The sequence below is a fragment of the Canariomyces notabilis genome (assembly GCF_033297395.1).
Source record: "Canariomyces notabilis strain CBS 508.74 unplaced genomic scaffold N656scaffold_45, whole genome shotgun sequence".
NCBI lineage: Eukaryota > Fungi > Ascomycota > Sordariomycetes > Sordariales > Chaetomiaceae > Canariomyces > Canariomyces notabilis.
In genome coordinates, this window is record NW_027041867.1 from 79,916 (window position 1) to 104,484 (window position 24,569).

General features: G+C 55.9%; 11 protein-coding genes across 11 annotated transcripts; 5 read left to right on the forward strand and 6 right to left on the reverse strand.

Annotated features, from left to right (window-relative positions):
- The first annotated feature begins 183 nt into the window (after positions 1-183).
- On the forward strand, positions 184-1,550 carry N656DRAFT_785437 (Phosphoenolpyruvate/pyruvate domain-containing protein). Its single transcript, XM_064816387.1, has 3 exons — positions 184-629; positions 684-736; positions 804-1,550. The coding sequence occupies exons 1-3, from the start codon at positions 372-374 to the stop codon at positions 1,396-1,398; spliced, it is 906 nt and encodes a 301-aa protein (XP_064664893.1). The 5' UTR covers positions 184-371; the 3' UTR covers positions 1,399-1,550.
- Positions 1,551-2,050: 500 nt separating this feature from the next.
- On the reverse strand, positions 2,051-2,775 carry N656DRAFT_785438 (uncharacterized protein). Its single transcript, XM_064816388.1, has one exon. It carries the CDS (start codon positions 2,593-2,595, stop codon positions 2,071-2,073), a length of 525 nt encoding a protein of 174 aa, XP_064664894.1. The 5' UTR covers positions 2,596-2,775; the 3' UTR covers positions 2,051-2,070.
- Positions 2,776-3,545: 770 nt separating this feature from the next.
- N656DRAFT_802796 (carbohydrate-binding module family 1 protein) lies at positions 3,546-5,040 on the reverse strand (the record flags this gene model as incomplete). The annotated part of the gene is made up of 2 exons (XM_064818286.1): positions 3,546-3,697; positions 3,771-5,040. The coding sequence occupies 2 exons, from the start codon at positions 5,038-5,040 to the stop codon at positions 3,546-3,548; spliced, it is 1,422 nt and encodes a 473-aa protein (XP_064664895.1).
- Positions 5,041-5,851: 811 nt separating this feature from the next.
- Positions 5,852-8,775, reverse strand: N656DRAFT_849539 (uncharacterized protein). The gene is made up of 2 exons (XM_064819349.1): positions 7,784-8,775; positions 5,852-7,714 (listed from the first exon to the last, which is right to left on the reverse strand). Exons 1-2 carry the CDS (start codon positions 8,280-8,282, stop codon positions 6,288-6,290), a joined length of 1,926 nt encoding a protein of 641 aa, XP_064664896.1. The 5' UTR covers positions 8,283-8,775; the 3' UTR covers positions 5,852-6,287.
- A 2,670-nt stretch (positions 8,776-11,445) lies between these two features.
- On the forward strand, positions 11,446-12,308 carry N656DRAFT_785443 (uncharacterized protein). The gene is made up of 2 exons (XM_064816389.1): positions 11,446-11,499; positions 11,563-12,308. Exon 2 carries the CDS (start codon positions 11,653-11,655, stop codon positions 12,094-12,096), a length of 444 nt encoding a protein of 147 aa, XP_064664897.1. The 5' UTR covers positions 11,446-11,499; positions 11,563-11,652; the 3' UTR covers positions 12,097-12,308.
- Positions 12,309-12,334: 26 nt separating this feature from the next.
- Positions 12,335-13,119, reverse strand: N656DRAFT_517385 (uncharacterized protein). Its single transcript, XM_064809930.1, has 2 exons — positions 12,754-13,119; positions 12,335-12,697 (listed from the first exon to the last, which is right to left on the reverse strand). The coding sequence occupies exons 1-2, from the start codon at positions 13,008-13,010 to the stop codon at positions 12,373-12,375; spliced, it is 582 nt and encodes a 193-aa protein (XP_064664898.1). The 5' UTR covers positions 13,011-13,119; the 3' UTR covers positions 12,335-12,372.
- A 415-nt stretch (positions 13,120-13,534) lies between these two features.
- Positions 13,535-15,973, forward strand: N656DRAFT_517401 (nagb/rpia/CoA transferase-like protein). Its single transcript, XM_064809931.1, has 3 exons — positions 13,535-13,704; positions 13,968-14,145; positions 14,348-15,973. The coding sequence occupies exons 2-3, from the start codon at positions 14,006-14,008 to the stop codon at positions 15,912-15,914; spliced, it is 1,707 nt and encodes a 568-aa protein (XP_064664899.1). The 5' UTR covers positions 13,535-13,704; positions 13,968-14,005; the 3' UTR covers positions 15,915-15,973.
- On the reverse strand, positions 15,923-18,765 carry N656DRAFT_742073 (uncharacterized protein). The gene is made up of 5 exons (XM_064812827.1): positions 18,465-18,765; positions 17,247-18,317; positions 17,115-17,192; positions 16,757-17,063; positions 15,923-16,695 (listed from the first exon to the last, which is right to left on the reverse strand). Exons 1-5 carry the CDS (start codon positions 18,596-18,598, stop codon positions 16,033-16,035), a joined length of 2,253 nt encoding a protein of 750 aa, XP_064664900.1. The 5' UTR covers positions 18,599-18,765; the 3' UTR covers positions 15,923-16,032.
- Positions 18,766-19,072: 307 nt separating this feature from the next.
- Positions 19,073-21,985, reverse strand: N656DRAFT_793281 (MFS general substrate transporter; the record flags this gene model as incomplete). Its single annotated transcript, XM_064817150.1, has 6 exons — positions 19,073-19,612; positions 19,734-20,062; positions 20,145-20,324; positions 20,517-20,618; positions 20,690-20,881; positions 21,979-21,985. 6 exons carry the CDS (start codon positions 21,983-21,985, stop codon positions 19,073-19,075), a joined length of 1,350 nt encoding a protein of 449 aa, XP_064664901.1.
- A 100-nt stretch (positions 21,986-22,085) lies between these two features.
- Positions 22,086-22,682, forward strand: N656DRAFT_720311 (uncharacterized protein; the record flags this gene model as incomplete). The annotated part of the gene is made up of 1 exon (XM_064812439.1): positions 22,086-22,682. One exon carries the CDS (start codon positions 22,086-22,088, stop codon positions 22,680-22,682), a length of 597 nt encoding a protein of 198 aa, XP_064664902.1.
- A 1,183-nt stretch (positions 22,683-23,865) lies between these two features.
- Positions 23,866-24,510, forward strand: N656DRAFT_793283 (uncharacterized protein; the record flags this gene model as incomplete). The annotated part of the gene is made up of 1 exon (XM_064817151.1): positions 23,866-24,510. One exon carries the CDS (start codon positions 23,866-23,868, stop codon positions 24,508-24,510), a length of 645 nt encoding a protein of 214 aa, XP_064664903.1.
- Between the last annotated feature and the right edge of the window lie 59 nt (positions 24,511-24,569).

Below are 24,569 nucleotides of genomic sequence, written 5' to 3' on the forward strand. Positions count from 1 at the left end.
AGGAACGACTTGGAAATATGATGAGATGCGCAGGTTGGGAACCCTGACCGGCAAGCACCAGTTGGGGCGAGCCTTCCAACGAATCCATGTTGGGCGGGAGGGAAGAAGCTTCACCTTGGTGACTCCATGTCGTACCTTCCCTTCGCTCTAACTCCCTCAGCAAGGGGGACCGGCGGCCCCAGGGCTGCTTCCAGACTGGAAGGTCAAGCCGAACCTGGATGTTTGTACTGACCTGCTTGATATTTGAGCCGATTTATCTCCTTGAGGGACGACACTTTTCCTTCAGTGCACCATTCACAGACCAATTTCCATCGACTTTTATCTCGAACTTATCCTCGTTCAATCTGTTTCGATAATCACATTCATCCATCATGGGCTCCGAGTTCAAGTCGCCCAGCCCGCCCAGTGCTCAGCAGGGTATGCAAGCGTACGCTGCGCCGTCTCTTTTCCAGCCGCACCGAGCCCGCCAGGCCATCAGCGACGCGTACGAGAAGAAGATTCCCTGCCTGATCGGATACTACGCTGGCCTCAGCTCAATCCCAATCACACGCTTTTTGGCCCCCATGGGCTACGACATGGTCTGGATCGACTGGGAACACACCTCTTGTAATGTCGAGACGATGACCACCGTTTGTGTCCCCGCCGGACGCCGTGAGCCACTTGCCCCTTGCTGATTAACCCAGATGGTCCACGAAGTCATGTTCATGAGCGGTGGTCGCACCATCCCATTTGTCCGGTAAGGCGAAAGAACCATGCCCTGGCCCGTATCAGAGCTGTGTCAGCTAACACAACTGAATTGCCAGCGTCCCCGGCCATGACCACGCAGCCATCGGCTACGCCCTGGATGCGGGCGCGAGCATCATCATCCCACAGCTTGAGACGGTCGAGCAGGCAAAGCACGTTGTCTCGGCAGCCAAGTTCGGCACTGCGCAGAACGGCACACGGTCGGTCCCGCCTTTCCGGCTGGTTCCGGGCATCACCGACCAGGCTATCGATGGGAAGCGCGACGTCTGGCAGAATATCAATGATCAGGCCGCCATCATGGTGCAGATTGAGACGCTCAAGGGCATCAACAACCTCGACGCAATCCTGACCGAGGTCCCTGAGATTGATGTCGTCTGGTTGGGCGGCCTTGACTGCCGCGTCAGCATGAACTTGCCTTGCAATGGTGGCATGGGCACCGAGCCGATGTGGTTGGCTGCCGTGGAAACGTTTAACAAGACACTCAAGAAACACAAGAAGCCCAGGGCTGGGTTTTGCTTCCAAACGGGAGATGTGCTGAAGAAGATGGCCGAGGAAAATGTTATTCTCGTGCATACTGCTGATGTCTTGAAGCTGTGCGAGATGGCTCCGATGCTTGCTGCCGCTCGAGAGACGGTGGCACTCAAGGCTCAGTAATTTGGGTTCTACAGGAACGGGTTGACGAAATTGGCTGTGATTCGGTAGAAGGTTACTCACGTGTGCAGAATAGATATGATAGAATGGACTGAGCAGGCTCATCGAGGGGAACTCAAGGATACTCATTGATAGAAAGGTTCTACTAATGGTCTGTCTTTACTTTGGCTCATCGGCTCAGGCACAGAGGTACCATAACCTCATTCTCTGTATCAATGATGAATGGTGACGTGAAATACCAAGGGTGCATGTGTGCCTAGCTAAGGTACACAGGGCATTAGAGATCCAGAGGGGAAGCTCCTGACAACACTTGCGAGCCTCCTGTCCTCAAGAGCGCCCAGACTCCAGCAGCTTTATCCACTCGGAACGCCAAAAGTGAACCGCCGAGGACGAGTCCTCAGGGAACAACGGCACATCACTCCATTCTTCTCGCAACCACAATGGGTATACATCATCCTCGAGAGGTTCTGGTCCTGCTATCGCGTAGTCCCATCCAACTAACCCAGAGACGCTGCCATCTTTATCGACAAGGATGTTTCTCAGACTCAATTCTCCATGCCTGAGGATGAACATCTTTCCAGTGTCTCCTGTGGCGCTGGCCAACTATTCAGGGTCGATAGGCCCCGGTTTGGTGAACCTGAATTGGCTAAGCTCACGGATGTGACCTGCTAAGCTTCAAAGCAGCTTGTATCGTTTTGTATCATTCTCGATGGTGTTGAATCCATGTGCGGCTTTGCATGCCGTCTCGTACCACAGATCTATCGCGCTCCGTCCTTGAGGGTATTCAGTGAGGATGTAGGGAATGCCGGGCCCGGTGTTCCATGTTAATACCTTTGGAATGGGGATTGTGGTGTGGGAGTTGAGATACTCCATCAGCTTGGCGGTGGATTCGAGATGCCGCTGCAGGTCATGCTCACTTGTTGCCAGCCGGTTTCCGTCCTCATCGAGTCCGATTTCCAGGGGCACTAGAACCGCCCAGATCCCGTCTTCCCAGGTAACGCTGTAGACGGCATTGCTGCCCCAGTTGTGTCTCTCGCGTGTGACCCGCCATCTGCCACGCATGTGGTCGAAGGAAGGGTCGGGGTGCTCGTTTCTGAATTTGAGAGCAAGCTCTGCGATTTGACTTTTGTATGGAAGACCGTCATCGTCAGGCAACTGAGTGTACTGAAACACTTCCGGATTGAGGTCGTAATCCATCATTATCGGTCTGCTGTTCAATGTGAGTTGGCTTGTGGACTGGATTGAAGATTCTGCGCAAAGGCCGTGAGCTGGGTGTCTTCGGTCAGCGTAAAGCGAGGGTTTGAGAAATGCACGATTAGTCTCTTGCTAGGTTTATGTTGCTTGCTTTCTTTGGTGCGAAATGAACAAAGGGCAACCTTGTAATGAGCTCGAATTGTTGTCACAGGTCAGAACATGACGCAACTCAACGTTCACTAGTGACAATGACACTGTCCACCTCGCACTTACCCAACAGAATGTGTGCACCACTCCAGCCGGTGCCTCAAACCTTCCTACATCAAGTTCATTGGATTGGATGGACAGTTGGGAGCCCTGTCAGGTGAAGATTTTATACTAACCCACTGGCACCTTCCCTCCACTCCCCGCAGCAAAGCATCTTCATCACATGCCCTGCTTGCCTTCTCTTCTTAACAACAACCTGGAACATCTACTGCTTCATCCAATCTTCCCCGTAGTGTCATTGGGTGCCTTGTCCCACGCCAACACCTCGGTACGAAGATTAACCCATCGATGCCATCGGCCTTACCTCAGCCGGCTCAGCGCACATTCATCTTCCCGCTCGCGTATGAACACCAGTTCATCAATCAGGTTACCTCGCTCGAGCTCTATTTATTTGAGGACGCGTCTGCAACGGCTCAACCGGGAGACTCGAACTGAGTGCATGAAGAACGGGCTGCAGTAGTACTTCTTAATCCCTTCGGCCACTTCACCACAGCCATACGACCTAGGGGGTGGTGGAAGTAGGAAAGCGGCACTGATCCCTAAAGTAGCTATCAGAAGATCATCAACTTCGCGCCAAACTCGCAAGCATTTTGCGGACTTAAGGTAAAGGTAGGTAGGTATCTAGCTCGACAATGAAGTATTTCAAACGCACACTCGCCACACCCCTAACGATTCGCCGCTCTCTCTTCCTACAAGCACTGGGAATAATAGTCGTTCTGGTACCGGCACGTCGTTCCCGCAACACAGCTCTTACACCCGTTCCAATTCTTCCCATCGCACTGGCCGTACTTTGCCGCCGCGCAAGCGGCCGGACCCGCCGGCTGAGGCTGTTGCTGCGAGCCTGAGGATTCAGGGGAACAAACACAGTTAGCATCAATTCAGGGGCAAGAAACACAAACACAGGGGATGCTCACCTCCCGTAATAAGCACCGGCGTCCCCAGCTTGGTCGTCTCGTCAATACTGCACACATTCCTACACCCCCCTTGCCTCCCCGCCCCCAGTCCCGGATCCGTATTGTTAAACACCATATCAATCCACTTAATCTGCATATACGCCTCCCCACCAACAGGCATATGCCCCGACCACGACCCGCCATCACTCCAGGTATTGAACATGACCTGCGCCGGATCGCGGGGCGCCTGGAACCGTATCTCGCTCACCAGATGCCCATTGACGTACCACGTCGTGCTCCCCGGCGTCCAGTCCATTCTGTAAACCGCCCAGTCGCTCCACCTCTTACCACCAGGCAGCGTCACGTTACGCGTCGCGTCGGGAATGTCGCTCGTGTCGTTCCATGACGGCTGGTTCGTGTATTGCACGTAGACAGGGGGGTCTTGCGTGCGGATTTCCAGGTCGGCTTCTTGGACTAGAGAGATGTTGTGCGGCGTGGGAGGCGGCCGGTAGGTGAACATGGCGGTTACCGCGCCAGAGGAACCGATGGTGCGCGCCAGCATGCGCACCGAGAGGAATTGGTAGCCTGTGCTGAGGGATTCGAATTCGGCGGCGGATTGGAAGTTGGCGTGTCGAACCGTGCGCATCGTTAGGTGCGTCTCGCCGGACTGGGACTGAGACTGCCGGGGCCCTGGTTGCCATTGTGTTGGCCCCGGCTGCCACCGTCCCGGTTGCCATCGTCCACCGTGACCGGGTTGCCATCGGCCAGGTTGCCACCGACCCGGCCACCGTCGCGGTTGCCAGTCCCCCGGCCAACGGCCCCACTGCCACGGCCAAGGGGGGTTGTTGTTGTTGCCGGGAAAAGGGGGTCCGATGGATGGTTGCCGGGGCGCGTCTGTGTCGCGCTCAATGTAGATGTTGTTGGGGCTCATGACCATTTTCAGAGTTGCGTCGGTGATGGTGGTGTTGTTCAGGCTCAGCCGCTCCGTGTTGTTCCAGCTCATGATGGCCCACGCCCGGGTGAAGTCGGAGTCCCTGAAGTAGGCGCTCGTCGGCGGGGCTCGCGCGTTGGCCTCAAAGTCGGCCAGCGGGCGGGTTACGTTGACGTATTGCGAGAGCGAGCGGAAGTCGAAGAAGCGGTGGTGAGAGAAGTAGTTGGATCGCGTGGCGTTGGTCTTGTAGCAGTGGCAGTTGGAGTCTGTTGTTAAGGGGTAGGCGCCCTGAGCGACCGCTACCAACGAGGCCGCGACGGCCACCAGGCCGAGGGCATGTGTGGAGGAGTCGGCTAACATTGTGGCGATGGGTATGGATTTCAAAGCGTGGGCTTGACCTCGGACACGCTTAGACAATGTCGATGTCAACGTTGAAGACACCGAGCTTCACGATGGGATAGCCACTGGCACCGTTCCTGCAGACAAGGCATGCGAGGCACCTTGGCACTGCTCGACTACAAGTACACATCTCGCGTGTATGCTCCCTCTTTAGACGGCACGCTGGAACGGGAAAGCATCCATGGGAAAGGGGGTGAGCCCAAATATCCATCGATTGCCAAACTCGGATTCAAGGACGCCACGGGCAGTCTATCCCCGGCAATTGTAAAGTGTCTCCCGCTCTCGCCAATGCAGCAAGGCACAGCAATGAGCCGAGGTGGGTAACTGGTCTAAATGGTGTGGTTGACCATTTGCGCAATCCAAGGTCGCGAATCGGCAGAAGTGAGGGAGAGGCTATTAATGAACTACATGTAGGCCATTCCACGGTCTTCGTCGGCAATTGGCAAGCAAGTGTGTTTTATATGAGAGAATGCCTTCAATTGGTTTGGTCCGTGGTCAATATGAGAGAGTGGAGGTGATTGCGTGAACGTTGAGGAGCTCATTTACCCGTCTAATATGTTGGAAACTATCAGCCGGGGTCTCTGGGCGGCGAGGGGTCTGCAACTGCTCATTCTGGCGACAAGGACAGATCCAAGGCATCGCAACTGGGCCGCGTAGATCTTCATCAAGGGATTCAAGAGTAAGGGAATCTCTGTCATTCATGAACAAGCTGACGGCCCCTACCTGTTCGGCAGTTAGTAGAATTGCAGCACGATATTACCCACAGCAATGTGGACGTAGCACCAGTGTTGCGTGTGGTTCGCAGGTGGCTGAAGTTTCAAGATCTCCTAAACGCAACGTTACGACGAGACGAGATTTGCAGGATTGGAAGTTGTTGCTTGATGTGGCTTCATTGGAAGGACAACGTTGTGCCAGAGAAGACTGTCAGGATATTTCAGTCCAGCATGCCTTGTACTCGACGTGAGCTATGTAAGCTGTCGACGTAGGCTGGTTCGCTCCACCCTTCGAGGAGCGAACGAGAGAGCATAGTAAGGGTATCTATGTAAGTAACTGAGATCGGATCCGACTTGATCGTGAATGCGGCTACATCCAGCTCAAGCCCGGCAGTCGCGCTGCTTGTACCGTGCCGGACATGCCACAATTCCGGTGTCACGATGGGGAGGCGGCGTAGGATATCAACGGACATCCCCCAGTAATCTCCCAAAATCTCAAAAGAGATACTCATCCCACCGGTCCTCATGGTAAGCGTAGAACAGCTCGTCGAAGCTATGCCCGTGGTCTTCGCCAAGGAGCTGCAGGAAAGCTCCAAACGTTTCGGGCCGCCGAGCCTCTCTCTCAGGGTCCGAGAGGTCGTCCTCCGAGAAGTAGTACTCGGACGCCTCATCTTCTTCCTCAAGCTCATATTCTTCCTCATCCGCATTGTCCTGCGGTGCGGCTTCTGCACCCTCTTCCGTTTCGCCGGCCTCGTCAGCTGCATCCGAGTTGTGGCCTTCCTCGGCAGTTTGGTCTATCTCGTCTTCGTCTTGGTACGACGGAAGCAAATCGAAAGTCCTGAACTTAATGCCGGCCCTTGCGCAGGTTTCCCTCGCGTCGTCGAGGTCTCTCCTGAAACGCCGCTGAAACCTGCTCTCTGCCGGCCACGAGTGTATCGCCAGCGAGATGCTCGACAGTCTGTGCGACGGGCTCTCGCAGAGGCACTTAACCCCGTGCAGCACCATGTCCAGGTTGGCGAGGTAGCTCTGCTTGAAGTCGCTGGCCGTGCCCCACTCGCAGACCAGGGTGAAATCGCGCAGCGACGGCGGTAGAAGCTGACAGAGACGCTCTCCGTCGTCCCAGTCTAAAATGCCAAACGTCCCAAAAACGCCCCGGTAGTCCAGCGTCAAGCTTCGTAGCCGCCTAAGCTCGGGAATGCACCGCAACCGGTGGTTCTCGGGCTTCCTTGGCCTCTCTCTCCCGCGCGTCAGGTAGTGCCCTTCCGATAGGGCGACCAACTCGAGCGTCTCCAACGCCCCTGCCAAACCGGCTAGGGCATCGCTTAGTGTCTTGCCCTCCGGTAACGAATCCCGATCCTCATCGACGGAGCTCGACTCGAAATGCACGACAAGGGTCTTGAGGTTGATACAAGCCAAACAAAACGCCACGAGTCTCGGTTCATGCATGTGGGTGCCGTAAAAACGGAGGTGTTCTATCTGCGGTAACTGCGGCAAGGCAATCTCCTCGCTGAAGGAATTACCCGCCGAAGAGCAGCAGAGCTCAAGCGTCCTCAAACTCTTCAACTGCGGCAGACTGGCGATGGCGACATCGGCCACCATGCGGGAGAAGGTCAAATCGCGGTCGCCTCCTGACCCGTCTCTGTGGCAGTAGATGCGCAACGATACCAGGTTTTGCATGAGCCCAAGCGGAAAGCAGTAGTAAGCTGGAAGGGTCTCGTAGCCGGGGGGCTCCGAGTCGGTCAGGTACTGGAGGATGGTGTCGCGGAAATTCGGCAGCAGCAGGTCGGCGGGCCAGGTGCCGGCCTGGACGGGGTTCTGGTCCGGGAACGCCACGAGCAGGTCCCGCAGGTTGGGCGCGTTCAAGAGCACGGCCCGGAGAAGATCCATGGCGGCGGTGCAATCATGCCCTCGCTGCACGCTCACTGGCTTCGGTTAACACAGACATCGTATCGTGGTTGGGGTTTCCAAGGGGTCATGGAATTTGCTCCTACCTCCACTCTGCCGCTGCCACTCGCGGCGCACCTCGCTGATGGTCACCACGCCACCCACATGGACCAGGCACGTCACACTGCGAATCCACGGCCTGATCTCTGGGCGCTCGTTCATGCGGCGGAACAGTGTCACCAGGGCGCGCGCCGTGGGGATCACGAGGGTGTGGTAGAGAAAGGGCTCGGCGACGGCCGCCATGCGCCGCGACGCCTGGGCGAACGCTAGCAGGCTGCCGCGCGCGGCGAGCCAGTCGGCCCATTGGTGGCCGGCATCTCGGAACTCCCAGGCGCCGGACGGACGGAGGGCAAAGCGGGTCGTGAGCGGCGCTGGAGGGATCAGGCACTCGGCGATGGGCTGCAGTAGCTCGTTGGGGAGGCGCTCTAGCGATTGGTATGTGGCTTCGCGGTGGCTTGTCGTGGTCGTGGTCGCCGTCGTCGTCGTCTTCGTCGTCTCCAGCGCGGGCGCCCGCGGGCTGTCGATGGCTGGATTCGGAGAAGTCATGCGGGAGAAGAAGGCAGCTTTAGGGTCTGGATCGGAGTGGGGGATGGATTGCTCCCGGCCGGCGCGGCACCACCACCTCAAGCCTCACGGTTCCTGGAATGGTGATGGTGTGCAGGCGTCGCCATCAACCACTTCAGAACCCGCTGCCGACGGTATGCGCAACCTCCACGGATTAAGAAAGCTCTGAGTAATGAATGGAAGAATGCCGGGGCGCTTGACAGGCAGTTCCTTTTGCTGGACAAAGATGCCAATGGCAACTTTGGAATTAGAGCCCCATCATTGTGATGAAGGTCCTGCGTTTTCCCCTCGAGCTTTCCACTGCAGCCGGCGGGGATTGTGCGCTGAAGATCGCCGGCTTACGGCCAATCGGGACAATCTGAATGCTTTTGGCGCGCCCTAGAGAGGCAGGAAAGAGCCATCAGCGCCTTCCGATCTCGGCGCGGGTCTGCTGTGTTTTTCCAGCTTTATTCATCGCATCGTCGCCACGGTGGACAATTCGGGAAGCTGCTCACCAGCAACGAACGGGTGCAAGTCCGCACGTAGAAGGTCGGCTTTCCGGGGCCACGTTGCAGGCCGGAGTGACGCTGCCGGAACATTGCAGGGGTTGGTTAGTGTAATTACAGTGAGTCCATTACGGTAGTTACGGTAGCCCCAAACCACTGCAACCACTTTTCCTGCGGGCCGATCCAACACTCTGACGCGTCTCCTACATATGCCAAGGACCTACGTGAAGAAGGAGGTAAGACGAACCTCTTCCATTGTAAGTTAGGTATCCCGTTCAGCTTGGAATCCGCAAGCAATACTGACTTTTTCATGAATACGGCAGTGAATGATATTCCCGGCAGGTACCGGGTATAGCGCGATTTCACGTTAAAAACTCTGCAATCGCGACACCACGGCCAGGGAAGTGCCCTTACTAGTATGTATTAGGATCTTGTACTCGGTCTCTGTACGGTTTCTATTACACATGTCCCGGTTTTAAATGCCGCGTTATCCACATCACTTATTAATGTCAAAGTTACTAATGGTACCAAGGCGTTCTCAAGTCCGCATGCCCAATTTTTAGTCGAGAAGATCACACGGTTGTAGCCTCACTGCGGCACGGAGTGGGCCGCGCCTAGACGTAGCATTCTGCGGATCCCCGCCGCAACGGAGCCGGTGTCAACGTTGGATGCCAGATTTAGCAGGTGATACAAAATACTTCGGGGCGCATCGGCGGGATCGGCCGGAGTTGAAAGGTGCCCTACCCATCAAAGAGCAACCATGGAGAGCCGTCAGGGTGCCTACATGAGATCCATCATCGCCGCTTTAGCATCGCTTTGCGAGATCCTTGGCACCGCTGTCGACGAACGACTTGGAGCTGTGCTGGTATTCTGGTCAGGTCTTTCTTTCTTGCCAACGACGACATTCTTTTCCAGAGCAGCTCTCACGGACGTCAGCAAAACCAGAGAACCAATCCTCGGCCCCTTGCCGGTATCAACATCAGAACTTCAGAAGGCGAAATCCTGCATGGTAACCTTGCGAGCCTCAATCCCGGCATATCTACTACCTAAGGCTGCTAAGAGCCGCCAACTGCGACATTGGATACTCCCAAAGAGCCCGAGGCTTACAGGATAGGAAGTTACCAATCCCCTATGTCGCCAGGCCAATGGTTACAGAGCCACCAGCATAATCCCACTCATCTGACCATCAACCGCATGCACAGAACCGTGGTCAGACACCTCTGATGCGACCAAACGTACTCTTCTACCGGAGGCATTGGGAAACTGTAGGCCTCCTAATCTCCCAGCAGGAGCTGTTCAAGGCCGATACAAATATCTAGGGGAGCAGATCGAGGCTCGCTTGCGAAGCCACCCCGGGCCAACCATGAGATGTTGTCCTGCTGTGTCAACTGGATCAAGAAGACGATGAGTGCCTGAAAATACTAAGAGCTTGACGGTTCACAACAGATTGCAGTCGCTGCTTAACAGCTCAGATGACAGCTTACATGTATCACAACATGAATACATCATGGCATACATGTATATCTACCTGCCCCCTATGGACATGGGCTATACTGGGCTGTCAGTCCTACCTGTCAACCAACATGAACTGGAACCTGACTGGACAGACACCTGACACGCAGGCGACCCACACAACACGCTGTAACCGGAAAGCAGTTCGGAATCCTTCCGTACTAGCAATACGAGATGCATTCCGGTAAGTGCTAGAAGTTGGCTTATGGGTACGCGGCCCCGGAATCGGAACTAACGATTCTTTTTTTAGTGTAGGGCAGCCCGAGCACGCCATTCTCGGAGGGGACTAGTATCAATTTGTTTGATACCTTCCGAGTTCGATCAACGCCTTGCCAATATATAGCGAAGCTGAACCACGTTCGACGGATGATTCAACTCATTAGTTCAACTTGGCTTTGACGATCACAGCTGAGGTCAACCTCAGCTATTACTAATTAGTTAACACCAGCCATGTGACCGGAGCTGAGGCGGAGATCTGACCATCCTACTAGTAGTATTATACCTCAGCGTCATACATAACTTAGGCGCCTAGGATTCGAATGGAGTCTCTTGACGGGCACCGTCTCTTAGGTATATGACACTGGCCGGTTCCTAGTCCACATATGAGTATTGGAGATGGCCGGTCCGAGCCTGATAAAGCCTCAGACGGCGGGGCCCGGCGCGGGCGATCCCCAACCATAGCTAATCAATATTTTTGATGCAGTGCGACTCAGCTCTGTAATCTCGGGCGACGAGAAGTTTTCCGCTGGTTTTTAGTCAGCTCTGAAAGCAGACCGTGTACTGTTCGCCAGAGCCATCACAGTCCAGACACGAATAGGAAGAACACAGTAGGTAACCATGGATACCAGAGGTTTGAAACTTTGGAGTGATTGTTAGGCAACGTATCTACGAAAGCGGTCTTAACTCTTAATAAGACCGGACCCGTATTAAGGGTGACTGCTCCATGAAGCTGCCCCTGGCTCCTCGCTGATCCCATCGACACGTAGGCATATACTACCTGGATATCGTGATTTTGTCCAAGGAGGTAGTACTTCGATACCTACAAGATAGAGTGATATCTGGCTTTCCAGAGAGCTCAAATCTGTTGTCCGATACTTTGTACAAGCCGGTGACATCATCAGGGACTGGGCTTGGCATCAACCGGACGACGGGCCAACTGCACGGCCTCAATTGTCAACATGATATCATCGGGGACGACAAAGGTAAGGTACATACACTCTGTTACTTCTCCTTAACAACTTTCAAAACAATTCACTTTGAAACAGAGCCATTACCCATTCAATCATCAATAAAGAGACAGACAACGGTTTCATCATTTGCATCAGCCAGGCACACTACAGTCACCACAGCACACCATGTCAGACATCATCGAGAACATCAAAGACGCCATCAACCCCAGTCGGCGTGATTCAGCCACCGTCGAGACTTACGACCCTCAAAAGCGAGGACCATATGCGGACAAAAGCTCAGCCGGCGATGGCCAACCTGAATTAAAGCCCCCGGCCAGTAGTGAGGCGCAAGACCCTGGCAGGGCAGAACAGACGGATCTCAGCGGCGGTGGTGGATCTATCACGAGCCAGGGCGTCAACACTGGGAGCGAGTCGGGCAAGAAAACAACAAGCGGCACCGGCTTTGGGGCACCACAAGGCACGTATGGCCCACACAAGTCGCGCGTGGGCAATGCGCTTGACCCCCGCGTCGACTCGGACCGTGACGGCCGTCCCAACTATGGACTGAGCGACTATGGCGAGGGGGCGGCGAAGCCGGTGCATGAGGGGAAGAATTATGGGTTGTCGTGAGAGATCACAGGGGTATCTTCTTGAAGGTCGGGGCGCTTACGCGGGTTGCATCGAGATGTGGCATTTGGGAACTCAAGGAAAGAGCAAACATTCGAAATAGCAGAGTGGAATATTGTACTGGCGTCTGGCGTTTATTCGGTTAGGGCCATCATATGCATAGTTCAGGTTGGGATCATATGTCTTCCAACGGAATCAAGTTAAGATTGAAACCTCTCAGCCGTCTCCCCAACCTTGTCTAATTCTGACTCATATCCGCTCATCGACACCAGGCTCAAGCTACTGACACGGCCCGTCATAAACAACGGTGTGTTCAGGCAGCTTATCCCCCTCAAACGGGATCTGCACAAGAATAGTCGGCTCATCACTGGGGAACTCGGTAAAATGCCCCGCAATGGTGCTGACAGCCTTGGTGTCGGCAGCGATGAGCACAGAAGACCGGAGCGTGCCGGGCATGATGTAGGCCACTTTTGTGTCCGGGCGTCCCGCAACGGACAAGCCGTCCGAGAGACACATGGAGGCGCTGCCTCCCCCGTTGCCTCCGTTGGGAGCGATGGGCGCCGGAGACGTGATTCGGATCAGGCCGTTTAGGATGATGGAGAGTCTACATCATCAGTCAGCCAGTTTTAGGGCAGATGGTTTTTCATACGGCGGTCTCACTGCACGCGGGGCGCCCATGCCTCCCCGATGTGAGTCCGTGGCTCGATCCGGGACCAGGTCGCCACTGTTGTGTTGCCGATGGGGTAGTTGGCTGCTGACATGGCGTCGATCGGGATGGAGGATAATTGCCAGCACTCGATTACGGAATACCCGTTGCGGGACGACAGGGCGGTGATGTTGAGTGGCGGAGGGGTGTTGTCGGCCACCGCTTGGCCGGCAAGGAGTCCGAGTCCCAGGATCAGAGTGTTATTGCGCATGGTTGATGCCTATGAATCTATCAGATTAAGTTGCTAGTAGCACCGACACGGTTTTCTTGAAGGGGTGAGGCTCAAGATATTGGGAAATTGGAACGCTCCAACTCGGCGCTGTGCTGGGATGCCTCCGCACAGCAGTCACGACGCCACGTCCAAAGCTTGACTGAATAGTCCGTAGCGCGGATGTCCAGCCAGCCATCACCCGGGCCGACACCGCATGCATGCCGACTAGCAAACTGCACGTCAAATGCATTGAGGCCCCAAGACCACCACCCCAATACATCGACATCCCCAATCTGGACCGAATACCTACCTCCATGCCTGGCCAGTCGAGACAATCCGCACAGAACAGCCAGACCGGATTGACTAATACTCGCCTGCCCCTGAATTCAAGAGAGTGTGTTGCGGCAGTCCACTGCAATAGTCCGGCGGAATGGCACGGTTCATGCGCATGCAGGTAACCGCGCCTTCATGCCGGGGTTCTCGAGAATGGAACTTCCTCGGGAGTCAGGATCCGCCATAGCCGTAGGAGCGACCTTCGCATCCGACCCCGGAGTCATCAATCATCATGGCCATATACATCTGCGATCGATCGGAGACGTTCCATTTTGTCCATTTGGTCGTTGTCCTGGCTGATGCACCCAAGAAGCTCAACTCGCTAGGCTCTGGTTACAGTGGCTGAGTGGAGAGTGGTTAGGTGAGTCCAGTTGCGAGGAAAAACACCAAACCCCACCGCAGTCAGTCAGCCTAAAACTTCGCAGTGTGGCTGCCGCCTGGCGAGCAGCTGTCGCCTTTAGCTCACCAGCTGGTGTGCAACTGCCCAGCCCAATTCCAAGCAGCTTGAAGTTGCGACCTAGACTTCACGTTAACCTTACCCCTTTGTCGGTGATCGATCTCGATAACACTCACAATCCCTAACAGCGCAAGACATGCAGCTGAGCTTACGAATTGTAATACCAGTCTTCCTCAATTGTTCTTAAAGATTTTGTCAGAATAGAATGACCAGTGTCTCGGACAGCACAGGCGAGTGGAAGAAGCGTAGCGTCGTCTCATCATTCATCTTCAAACTCAGTGATGTCAACGACGGCAAGCCGCAGGTCGCGCTCTTTGGGCGCAGTGACAAGGTTACAACATACCAGTGAGTTTTGAAGCGCTGTTCATTCTTTACTGGACCCAATGTTCCCAAGAAATGAGACAAGTCTGAATTTCTCTCATGCTCATTGACGGGGTAATGTCATGATGAGGGCGACGTATATGTGCTTGATACGTACCCTCACTACCGACCGAGCCGAGCTCGACCACTAGTAAATATTTTTGATTCTAATGATCTCCCCATCTAGACACCACCTCGCCCCGATATCCGGCACCATCTCCCCCTCAGACGCCACACCCCTCGCCGCAGCCTGGCGCGAGATATCCGAGGAAACCACACTCACACCCACCTCCCTAACCCTCCTTCGCCAAGGCAAGAGCTACACCTTCCAGGACCCTTCCCTCCGACGAGAATGGACCGTCTTCCCCTTCATGTTCCTCCTCAAAGACCCAGCTTACGAACAACGCATCCAACTCGACTGGGAGCACGACGCCTGGGCGTGGTACGACCCTGACACAGTGATCACTGGCCCGGACACTTTGCAAAGCCCAGGGGTGCCCCGGTTGGCGGAGAGCCTCCGCCGCGTATACTTCGAGACTGACCTCGGCCCAGCGGCCGGAAAGGTCCTTTCTCGGGGTCTCGACACGCTGGCGCATGACTACGAGAGCGGCGCGCGGCAGCTGGCGGGCATCGCGCTGCAGATTCTGCGGGATGTTGTTGCTGCGCTTGAGGTTCCACACCTGGCTACGGAGAATGCCATGGATGAATGGTGGACCAAGGTGCGCTTCGCGGCCTGGCACCTGTGGAAGAACGGCCGGGAGAGCATGGGCGCGGCGATCCTGAGCGCGCTGCTTGCTGCGTTGAGCGGGATGGAGAGGAGGATGCAGGAGCAATCACATCTGCCGCTACTCGAACCGGATTCATGGAGGAATGCCCTCCTCCAGTCGCTCACCACCCAAATCGAAGCGCGACAGGCATCAGCCAACCTCATCTCCCGCGCGTTCACAACCTATCTCAAAGAAACCTTCCCATCCAAACTCACCTCCCACTCCCCCTCCCCCCTCTCAATCCTAACCCTCTCCGAAAGCTCCACCATCCGCCACTGCCTGCGCGATCTCGCCCTCGAATCCGGCTTCACCCTTGACCTGCACATCCTCGAGTCCAGGCCGCTGTTCGAAGGCATATCACTCGCCGGATCTCTAGTCGAAGATCTCTCAACAGCTTCCCCAGGCACAGTGTCAGGTCCCAGACCGCCGCACAAAATCACACTCTACCCCGACACCTCCCCCTGCCTCGCCGCATCATCCGCATCATCCGCATCCGCATCCGCATCCGCATCTACAAACGGAATTGACCTAGTCCTCCTGGGCGCAGATCGCATCGCCTCCTCCGGCGCAGTCAGCAACAAAACGGGCTCACTCCCCGCCATACTCAGCGCCAAACACGTCTCCCACAACAAGGCTAGGGTTATTGTACTGGGTGAGTCGGAGAAGGTGGCGCCGCCGGGACGGCCCGAGGAGCATGTTGTTGAGGACAATGATCCGGCTCAGGTTAGTCGGGCGTGGCAGGCGGAATACAATGGGGCACGAGTCCGCGCCGCGGCTGAAGCGTTCCAAAACCTGGGGCAGGAGTCGGATATGGAGGATGAGAATGGTCGGGTCAAGGTAGAGATCCGAAATGTGTTCTTCGAGTGGGTTCCTGCCAGTTTGGTAGATGTGTATGTCACTGAGCACGGGGAATGGACGCAACGAGAGATTGCACGGCAGTCGGAGAGCTTGAAAGCTGAGGAGGCACGCCTGTTCGGCAGTTTGTAGTGTTCAAGGAGTCAACGGCTCATACAAAAAGAGCAGTCTGCATTCCAAGTTGGTATCTAAGGTAAGCGTTGCAAACATATCCAATTCGACATCATCCCGCGCCGGCTAGACTAGGTACTTAGGAAAGAAAAGAATTATAAAACTGCATGTAATCCGCTTTCCACCAGGACGAGAGCGTCTGGTAAATCGCCGAGGCCCTCTCGTAGAGCGTGTCTCCCTGCCCTCGTCTCGTGGATTCTGCTAGGTCAGGGGCGGCAGGGCCATTGTTGCTGCGCTCCGGCCCTCGCCGCACCGCGGCCATCTCCTCTGGCATCAGGTCGCGAAAGGCCCCCTCATTTGACAAGAGCATCTGCTTGGTGCCCGGATCATGAATGGGGTTTCGAAGCTGATGGACAAGATATTGCAGATCCCTCAAGACGCGCGTGCAGTCCTTTGCGTATGCGCTGCCCGTCTCCGCCTCGCCTTCAAACACTTCTGTGGCCCATCCAATGTCGTCGATGTCTCGGGTCCGGAGGTTCACAAACACAAACTGGTGCATCGTGAGCACGACGGCAGCGTTGAAGATGTTGTGCAAATCGGGCAGCAGCAGCTTCTGGCGCGGACTGTGCAGGCGCATCAGCCGACCCAGCCGGAGGTTGCGTCGTGCTGCGTCGCTGCACGCGCGGATCGGCTCGATCTGTGGATGGGCTTCAATGTCGAAGGGCTGGTTGATGCAGATGATGCTGGCGACCGCTTTCCAGACCGCCATGAGCATCGCCGGTCGGACCGACAGAATCACAAGCTGTCATCACTCACTGTTAGCACATCTCAGCCACAGGGGTTTGTTCGTTGGCAGGACGCACCTGGTTATAGCTCATGTGCAACGACCAGCAGGCTCTGTCCCGCCTGAACCCGTCGACCTGACCAAACTGGCTGATCTGACTGAACAGATCAGACGGGAAGAGGTCGTCCAGGTTGTCAGGCAGGCGAAGAGTGGCGGGCAGGTTGGCGTGCCAGTGCTCGAGCATCTGAAGGGCCTTGTCTACACGAGCTGTGGCCTTGGCTGGGAAACCTGGTCGCCCGCCAGCGCGGTAGCTGCTGTAGACAATGTAGTCCGAGATCTTGCATAGCTCCACATGGGCTCGTAGTCCCGCCGCCGAGGGAAGCCCGCTTTGAGGCCGGTCAGCTGACGTAAAGCGTGGGGAAAGCGCCAGTACTTACGGGCAATCTCTAGGCAGCGGAAGCGTGATGGCATCGTCAGGGACTGTGGGCGGCCGACCCATGACACAGCCCAACCATCTGGACACGGTCAACATTGAACACCAGTTTGAAGGCCAGGCGGGAGGGGTTTACCTGTCGAGGACGTAGACGGTCCAAAACGTTCTCACACCGACCTCGTCACCTGACCATCCCCTGTGGATGCCGTGCATGACGCTGATAGTCATGGCATTGCTGATGGCGATGTATGCCGCGTCTCTCCGGTTATTTTCGACCATGTACACCGCCATCAGAGCCAGTGCGGCGATATCGTCGATCGTGTACGAAGTGCGGTCCAGCAGATTGCCTAGCAGTGCGCGAGCCCGTGCAAAGTGATCCTCGCCGAGCTGGCCATCGACGGCGGAGTTCGGCTCCCGGAGGTGTAGCAGCCGCGCAATGGCAAAGGCCACGTGATACAAGGCCAGCGGGCGGTGTTGCGGGCTAGGCAGCATCAGACCATCGGAGCCCTGGACTCTCGGTATGGACGCGAGCGCGGAGACGGCTTGCGGGTCCTTGAAGGGCCAGAAGAGGACGCCTCCGCTCGGAAAGGCTCCATTGCCGTCTTGGATGAAGTAGCGGACCTGCATCAAGACGGCCGCAATCCCGTCTTCGGACGGCAAGGTGAGGGGATCCACTACCGAGGGCATTGAGAGTGGCCGGGAATCGTGCGTCTGATAGCGACCGACAGAACTCAGGAATGCGGCCCCCGCGGGAGTCTCGCCGGTCTCGCGGTCAAGCACACGGGCCAAGGGTGTGGCCGTCGCGATCAGCTCCTTGAGGGTGTCGAGGAAGGTTGCCCCAGACGTCGCGCCGAGGTAGCGGGAATTGCCGGCCGCGTCGGCAAGCATCTTGCCGTCCATGCCACCGGCGGTGAAGGGAGGCGGGTGCGTGTCGCCATCCATGGACAAGGTCTCAGACGTCTCGGCGCGCGACCATGCCGAGGGTGAGCCAACGCGATGCCGAGCATTTGCGTCAGCGGGCTCCATCACGGCGGCCAGCTGCCGTTCCAGCGACACGCACCGCCGCTGCAAGGCCTCCAAGTCGGCCTTGGGAATGGTCACCTTCTCAACGGGCTCCGGATACAGGCACTCGCGCTGAGCGCTGGTGCATTGGCGGCAGGGCCGCTCGCCGCTGCATTTAATGCGCCGCACATTGCAGCTATTGCAGCTGTTTGGTTGGGGCAGAGAGAGTCAGATCGAAGCGCGGGCCAGAAAGTTTCCGAATCTTGAATGACGGTGAAACTGGATAGGATGAAGCAAACTGGGAGAAAAGAGAAAAGAAGACAAAAAATGAAAAAGAACGACTCAAACTCACGCGGTTGCCACTCGTTTCCTCTCGTCGGGTGCGACTTTCTTCCTGCGGGGATTGACGGGCAGGCGGTGCAGCGGTGACGGCGTGGAGGATGAAGATAGGTCGGGATGCGCAGATTGACTCGAAGGCCTCGGCATGTTCTAGCATCGAGCCGCCAACCAGGGGTGAAAATGGACGGGGCGATGGTGCGATGTTGTTTGCGGCAAGACAAGACAAAGAAGTTAAGCTTTCGGTGTCCGTACCCGTTGTGGAGGAAGGAACGGGTCAAGGTCGGGTTTGTCTGGGAGGGGGGAATTGAGGCCAGTGGGGCAATCGGGAGGAACCCTCATCACCAGACTCCATCATCCCTGTGCCATGCGCCCCGACCTTCTCGGTCGCCCTCTGATTGGGGGTTGTGGCGGGGTGCTAGGGGGCGGGTAAAGTTACCGCTAAGGCTGGGGCATAGCGCAAGTTTAGGCGTAAGATTACCGTAAGTTATGTATGCTGCAATAAAGTTTCAGCAAATCTCTAGGTGGGGGCTCGCCGGTTTTCTTCAAAACCTGAGAAATCTCCAACCGCCAATCCCTGATCAGCCGAATGACAAACCAGAAGTGCAGGCCGTCCTTGCCGGCTTACAGCCCATATGCAAACGTCCATTTTCGGTCAGCGTATCTAACGTTGTTGCAGCGCTCCGCGTCGATCTCGTCGCTGGTTTTCGAGGCCCTAATTGCTGCCCGGCGCCTGTTGACCGACTGCAGCGCGGCCCGATACGCCCAAACACAGGCCAGGGCCGCGGCAACAAATGCCAGCGTCGCGCGAAACGGCGTGTGGTACTCTGGCGCGTGCTCGGGCGTGAACAGCTGCGCCCCAATAATGCCCGCGACATTTCCCCAGCCGTTGACGCCCATTACCAGTGCGCGTTTGCCCTGCGTCGGTGTGTTGCCGCTGAGCCAAGCCGCCGTGAGTGGGGGTGGCACGCCGCTCCCAAAGAGGGTCAGGCAGAGCGACGCATACCTGGCCGTGTCTGTCGCCGACATGACGACAGCGATCAGCCCGGCCAGAACTACCGCCATGGCAACCATGATGTGGTAGCCCCGCTCCTGCCGCCGATCCGAGCTGAGTGCGAACAGGTAGAGGCCAACGGCTCCGCACACGGCCGGCGGGACCGACATCTGGTTCAAGTTTTGCCTGCGCTTTAGCCGATCTTCCTTCATGCATGCATTCCACTGGACGGCCGACAAGGTCGTTGCTTACCAAATTGGCCTCGACCGCCTGGTATCCCATTCCTTGCACCACCAGCGGCAAAAACACGGCAAACGCGCTGGCAGGGACGCTCGCGCAGATGTTCATCACTAGAGCAAACCAGAGCTTCCAGTCCTTCGCTGTCTCCACGATATCCCTCCTCGAAATTCTGGGAGCCCCGGCCTGGTCAACAGACTCGGCCTGTGCCCTCTCTGCAGCAAAAACGCGCTCGTCCTCGGTGAGGAACCACGCGGTGCCTGGTGCCTCCGGGAGCCAACACCATGCCAGCAGCGCCAGCCCGCACGTAAGCACGCCCTCCAATATGAAGAGGAGCTGCCAGCCCTTGAGAATCGGGTGGCGAATCGAAAAGATGGCGTATGCTGGATTACGTGTTGATCAGTCTCAGTCCACACTCAGCAGAGGATGCGCAGGACACCACGACAGGGATGAGTGAGATCTTACACAGCAACCCGGAGAAGGCGTTGGCAATGCTGTACTGCCCATAGAAGAGCGCGAGCCGGACACCGAGATCGTATCGCGAATAGAATGATGCGAGATACGCCACGGCTGTAGGGTAAAAGCCGGCCTCGAAGACCCCCACGAGAAGTCGTGCAACAATCAGAGCCCCTGGATTGTCAATTACTGCCAAGGCGTTTTAAGTGGCGGCATACTAAGGTACCTCGTCCCCGGATGAACGCGTGCCCTGCTGTTGCCCGTCCCCCAAGACACCTAATGCACAGTGGTAAGCCTAGCTTTGGATACGTTGATAGCATATTTATTGGCCACAGCTCACCATCATAATCGGAATCCATCTCACCGGGCCTAGCCACCAACCGATGCCTACCGACAGCGGCTGAAACAGCAAAAAGCCAACAAAAAACAGTGATACAGCGAGGTTGAGGTCGCTTGGAAGCACCCCGATGTCGTCGGTAAATCCTAGTTGCCCACCCTATTAGACCAGGAACCAACCGTCGTGGTCCAATGCATAGGCCAGACGGACTACCTACCCTGTGTCTGCGCATTGCCGACGTTGCCCCTGTCCAGCCCGTTGGAGAGATATAGCAGCGAGAGCAGCGGCAGGAGCCCAAGGTCCATCTTAAGGTTGATGCGGCGGGCTGTAAGTTGGACCTCAGCTCCATAGCTTGCGCGGCCATGGAGTAAAGGTGTGCTTGACGTCTGGTTTTCAAAGCTCGAGCATCCTGGGCCACCGCGAGTCTCTGTCTCCATTCCAGCCATGATCCTAGCTGTGGAGCTGGGCGATGTGACCAGTGCAACGCTGGAAATGTACCTGACTTGACAGTTTGACAGTCCCGTAAGCACGAAGGCAATGCCGTCTCCGGATGGAAAGCATCAGGTGACCGATGCTACATTACCTGAGTCAACTCTGGATATCGTCTTAGCTACCGTGACACCCGCCCCGTGCCCGTGGCACCGGGACTCAACTATGCGCTGGACCAAGCCCGACTGCATTGTCCTGAGTGATGAAATCATGTTGATTCCATGCTCAAGCCGAAATATCCATGCCATGACCACCGTGGCTGACATTATGTGCGATTCCAAGCAACCGGGTTCTATAGGACCTCCCAACCCATTTTCTTCTCTATCATCATCAAGCATCACGCCCTATTGCGAGACGCAACACCCTTGGTAAATACAGACTACAGGAGATGTCAACAGCGTCACATCTACCGCCTTGCGGAGACGCAGGACCAGTAGCGACTGGACCTTAGGCTCTGTGTGTCATTCAATACATCTATCTTGGAAGTGGCTACAATGGCTTACCTTGATTCAGACTGTAACTCATAGCACTCACTAATTCTCCCGCTTGACATAGGTAGCTAAGAATAAGACTATTTCCGGAACAAAGTCAGGCCGAGACATTTCTTTCACTGAGTAAGACTCTCAATCGTTTTGAGCCTTTGAGGCGCCTACTACTAGCCTAGTCGTTCAACCTCAAGTCAAAAATCAGGCGCGTTGAGGCTCTGCTCGGAGCCCTCTGCAACCTCCTGTAGTAGAAGTCGGGCACTACTCCAGTCGTTATCCTGGTGGTCTAGGTCGTAGGCATCAACATTCGTTCTCAGCTGCCTGGCTCAATTACGCGTCAAGGCCAGGCCCGCCCTCGATCTTGCAAGCATTTAACAGTCCGTCATAAGACAATGATACTTCTTACTGATCCGCAATGAAGAAGGATAGGTACTCTCATTCTCGTCAACCACACCGTCTTGCTTCAAGATTTCGTGCGATACAAACTTCTTATCCAACTTGAAGACCAGACACAACAAGTCCGCCAACATACCCTCCATTACTTAAAATACCTTATCTGACATTTGTACTCCCTCCGATCCCGCCTCACCACGCGAGCCGGCGCCCCCCTGCCATCCAGAACCCTCCGTGTCCCCCATCATGTCCTTCACATTTCCACCCTTCCTACTCCCATACAACACGTCCCCAGCAACCTACCTCACCTCCAACCCAGGGGCAACCAAACTCGTCGTCGGCGCGGTAATCACCAACCACCACGACCGCGTCCTGCTCATCCAGCGCGCCGCGCACGACGGGTTCCCGCTCAAGTGGGAATGCCCCGGCGGCTGTGTCGATGATGCCGACGAGAGTGTTCTCCACGCCGTCTGCCGTGAGGTGCTGGAGGAGACTGGCTTGGTTGTGACACGCGTGTTGGGGGTTGTGGATCAGACTGAGTTTGAGGGGAAGGAGGAGGGGTGGCGGTGGAGGAAGATTACTTTTCTGGTTGAGGTTGAGGTTCAGAGTGGGGATAATTTGGAAGTTGAAGGGGGTTCGGGATGTGGTGAAGGGGTGCTTGGGGTGCGGTTGGATCCTGCGGAGCATTGTGATGCCGTCTGGGCGAGTGAGGAGGAGGTCATGGCGGGTTCTTGTGGTGGGAGGGAGATTGAGTTTGCGTATGAGGAGCAGAGGAAGCTGGTGTTAAAGGTGTTAAGGGGCTGCCGGTCAGGTGTGGAAACGGTTGTGGGTTGGGTCGTTTGAACCTTGGAGTGTCTTAGAGCTCTTTGTCCAAGGTTTGAGAGGCAGACATCCTCACCGCCTAGGGAAGGTACCTACCTATATATGCACATCCTCACAGACACCCACTCGGATTTCCTCATTTCTCTCAACAACACTGTTGAGGTGGCCACAAGATAGCATCTAACCTGAAGGCCTTCCTATATAGTACCTGTCCTATTTACTTAAACTTTTGGCGACTACCTCCGAAGTAGTGCACTTACCCGCTTTCATTTTGTTCAGTTGCTATATACCTGGGACTTTCACCCTACAGCTCGTGAATAGGTATACAAGTTCAACGTCGGATCGGCACGAAATCCGGATCCAGCTACGAGCATTCAACGTCGATGCCATGGGCAGCAACTCAGCACATGATTGGTCTTGAGAAGGACCACGACTGGTACGACGTTTGGTTGACATGCAGAAACCCATGTCGATGGCTATTCGTGAGTCTCTTGACCCTATAACCTTTATCAGACACATGGGTACCCAATCTGGAATGTGAATGTCCCAGATAGGTAACTTGCAATCAGCTCGGCCTTCTAGCTACCAAGGGGTTAAAACAGATATGCTGATGCTTGGTATTAAACAGAGGTCGAAGCGGTTTCATTGGTTACATACAGCCTAACCCATACAATACAGGGTTGAACAGGGTTGGAACAAGCAGTCCCTGCAACTCAGAGGTTCGCCAGGTGTTCTGGGAAGATCTAGTGCTGTTCAGAGACAACGTCTAACAGTTGAGGTAGCAGTCCATGAACAACGCCTACTGCCTCCCTTTGTTCGTAACACGGAGTCATGCTCTATGCCACTTCTTGGGCTAACAGATGCCCTTGAACATCAGAGATGTCTCCTGAGTGGCCGAACTGTTTTGCTAAGAGACGAGGAACAACTCCTATAACAGCTAGAATATCAGGATGTCCAGTCTACCGGGAACCAGAGCCATCATGGATATAAAAGATCGTTCTCTTCCCAAACTCTCGACGAATTCTCATCACGAATCTCACAACGCAGTTCTCAGCATCCACACCTGGAAACGACAAAGCCGTCAAGCATTCGTCTATCACTTCAACCACCACTCACCTTCAACCACCACTCACCTTCAACCACCACTCGCCTTCAACCACCACTCACCTTCAACCACCACTCACTCTCCACCACCGCCGCAAATATGCGGTACTCCTCCATTACCACTCTGCTGGCCCCTCTGGCGGGTCTAGCGAATGCTGAGATCCGCGGGGTCACCCCGCATGAGCAATACAGCTCGTTCGTCGGTGTCCTTGGATGCAAGATAGACACCAATCGTGTGGCCTACTTTCCACAGGCAGTAGACTGCAACAATATCTGCATCCGGGTCAGCTATGGCGGCCGCTCCCTCCACTTGCTCCGCATTGACCAGTCCGGCGGCGCATACGACATCTCGTATGACGCCTGGAATTTCCTGGTCACTGGTCGCAGTGCCAGGGACCAGCCCATCACCGGCGGAGCCTTCCCCATGGACGTCCAGAACGTCCCAGCCGACGAATGCCGCCATCTCCTCTTCGGCAACGACGGCCTGGGTCTCTCTGCCTCCAACTCAATGAACTATGTTGCCAGCTGCATCAACCAGCCTGGCAGCTGGGTCGAGCGCAACTACCGGCTCTGGAATATCCAGGACCCGGTGTGCCATTGGGGTTGGAACGAGCGCTGCTCTCTAAACCTGGCCGTTAGCAACCAGCCCAGCTGCCCTCATCAGCTGGGTCCAACCAACGGCCGTCTTCCGGACACCGTCTACAACATTGAGTGCGGTACCGGTAGGCGCTATCCTGCCCCTTAGGGGGTTTTCCATTCTCCTTCGCTCACTCACTGACGCCTGACACAGCAGGGGTCACCTTT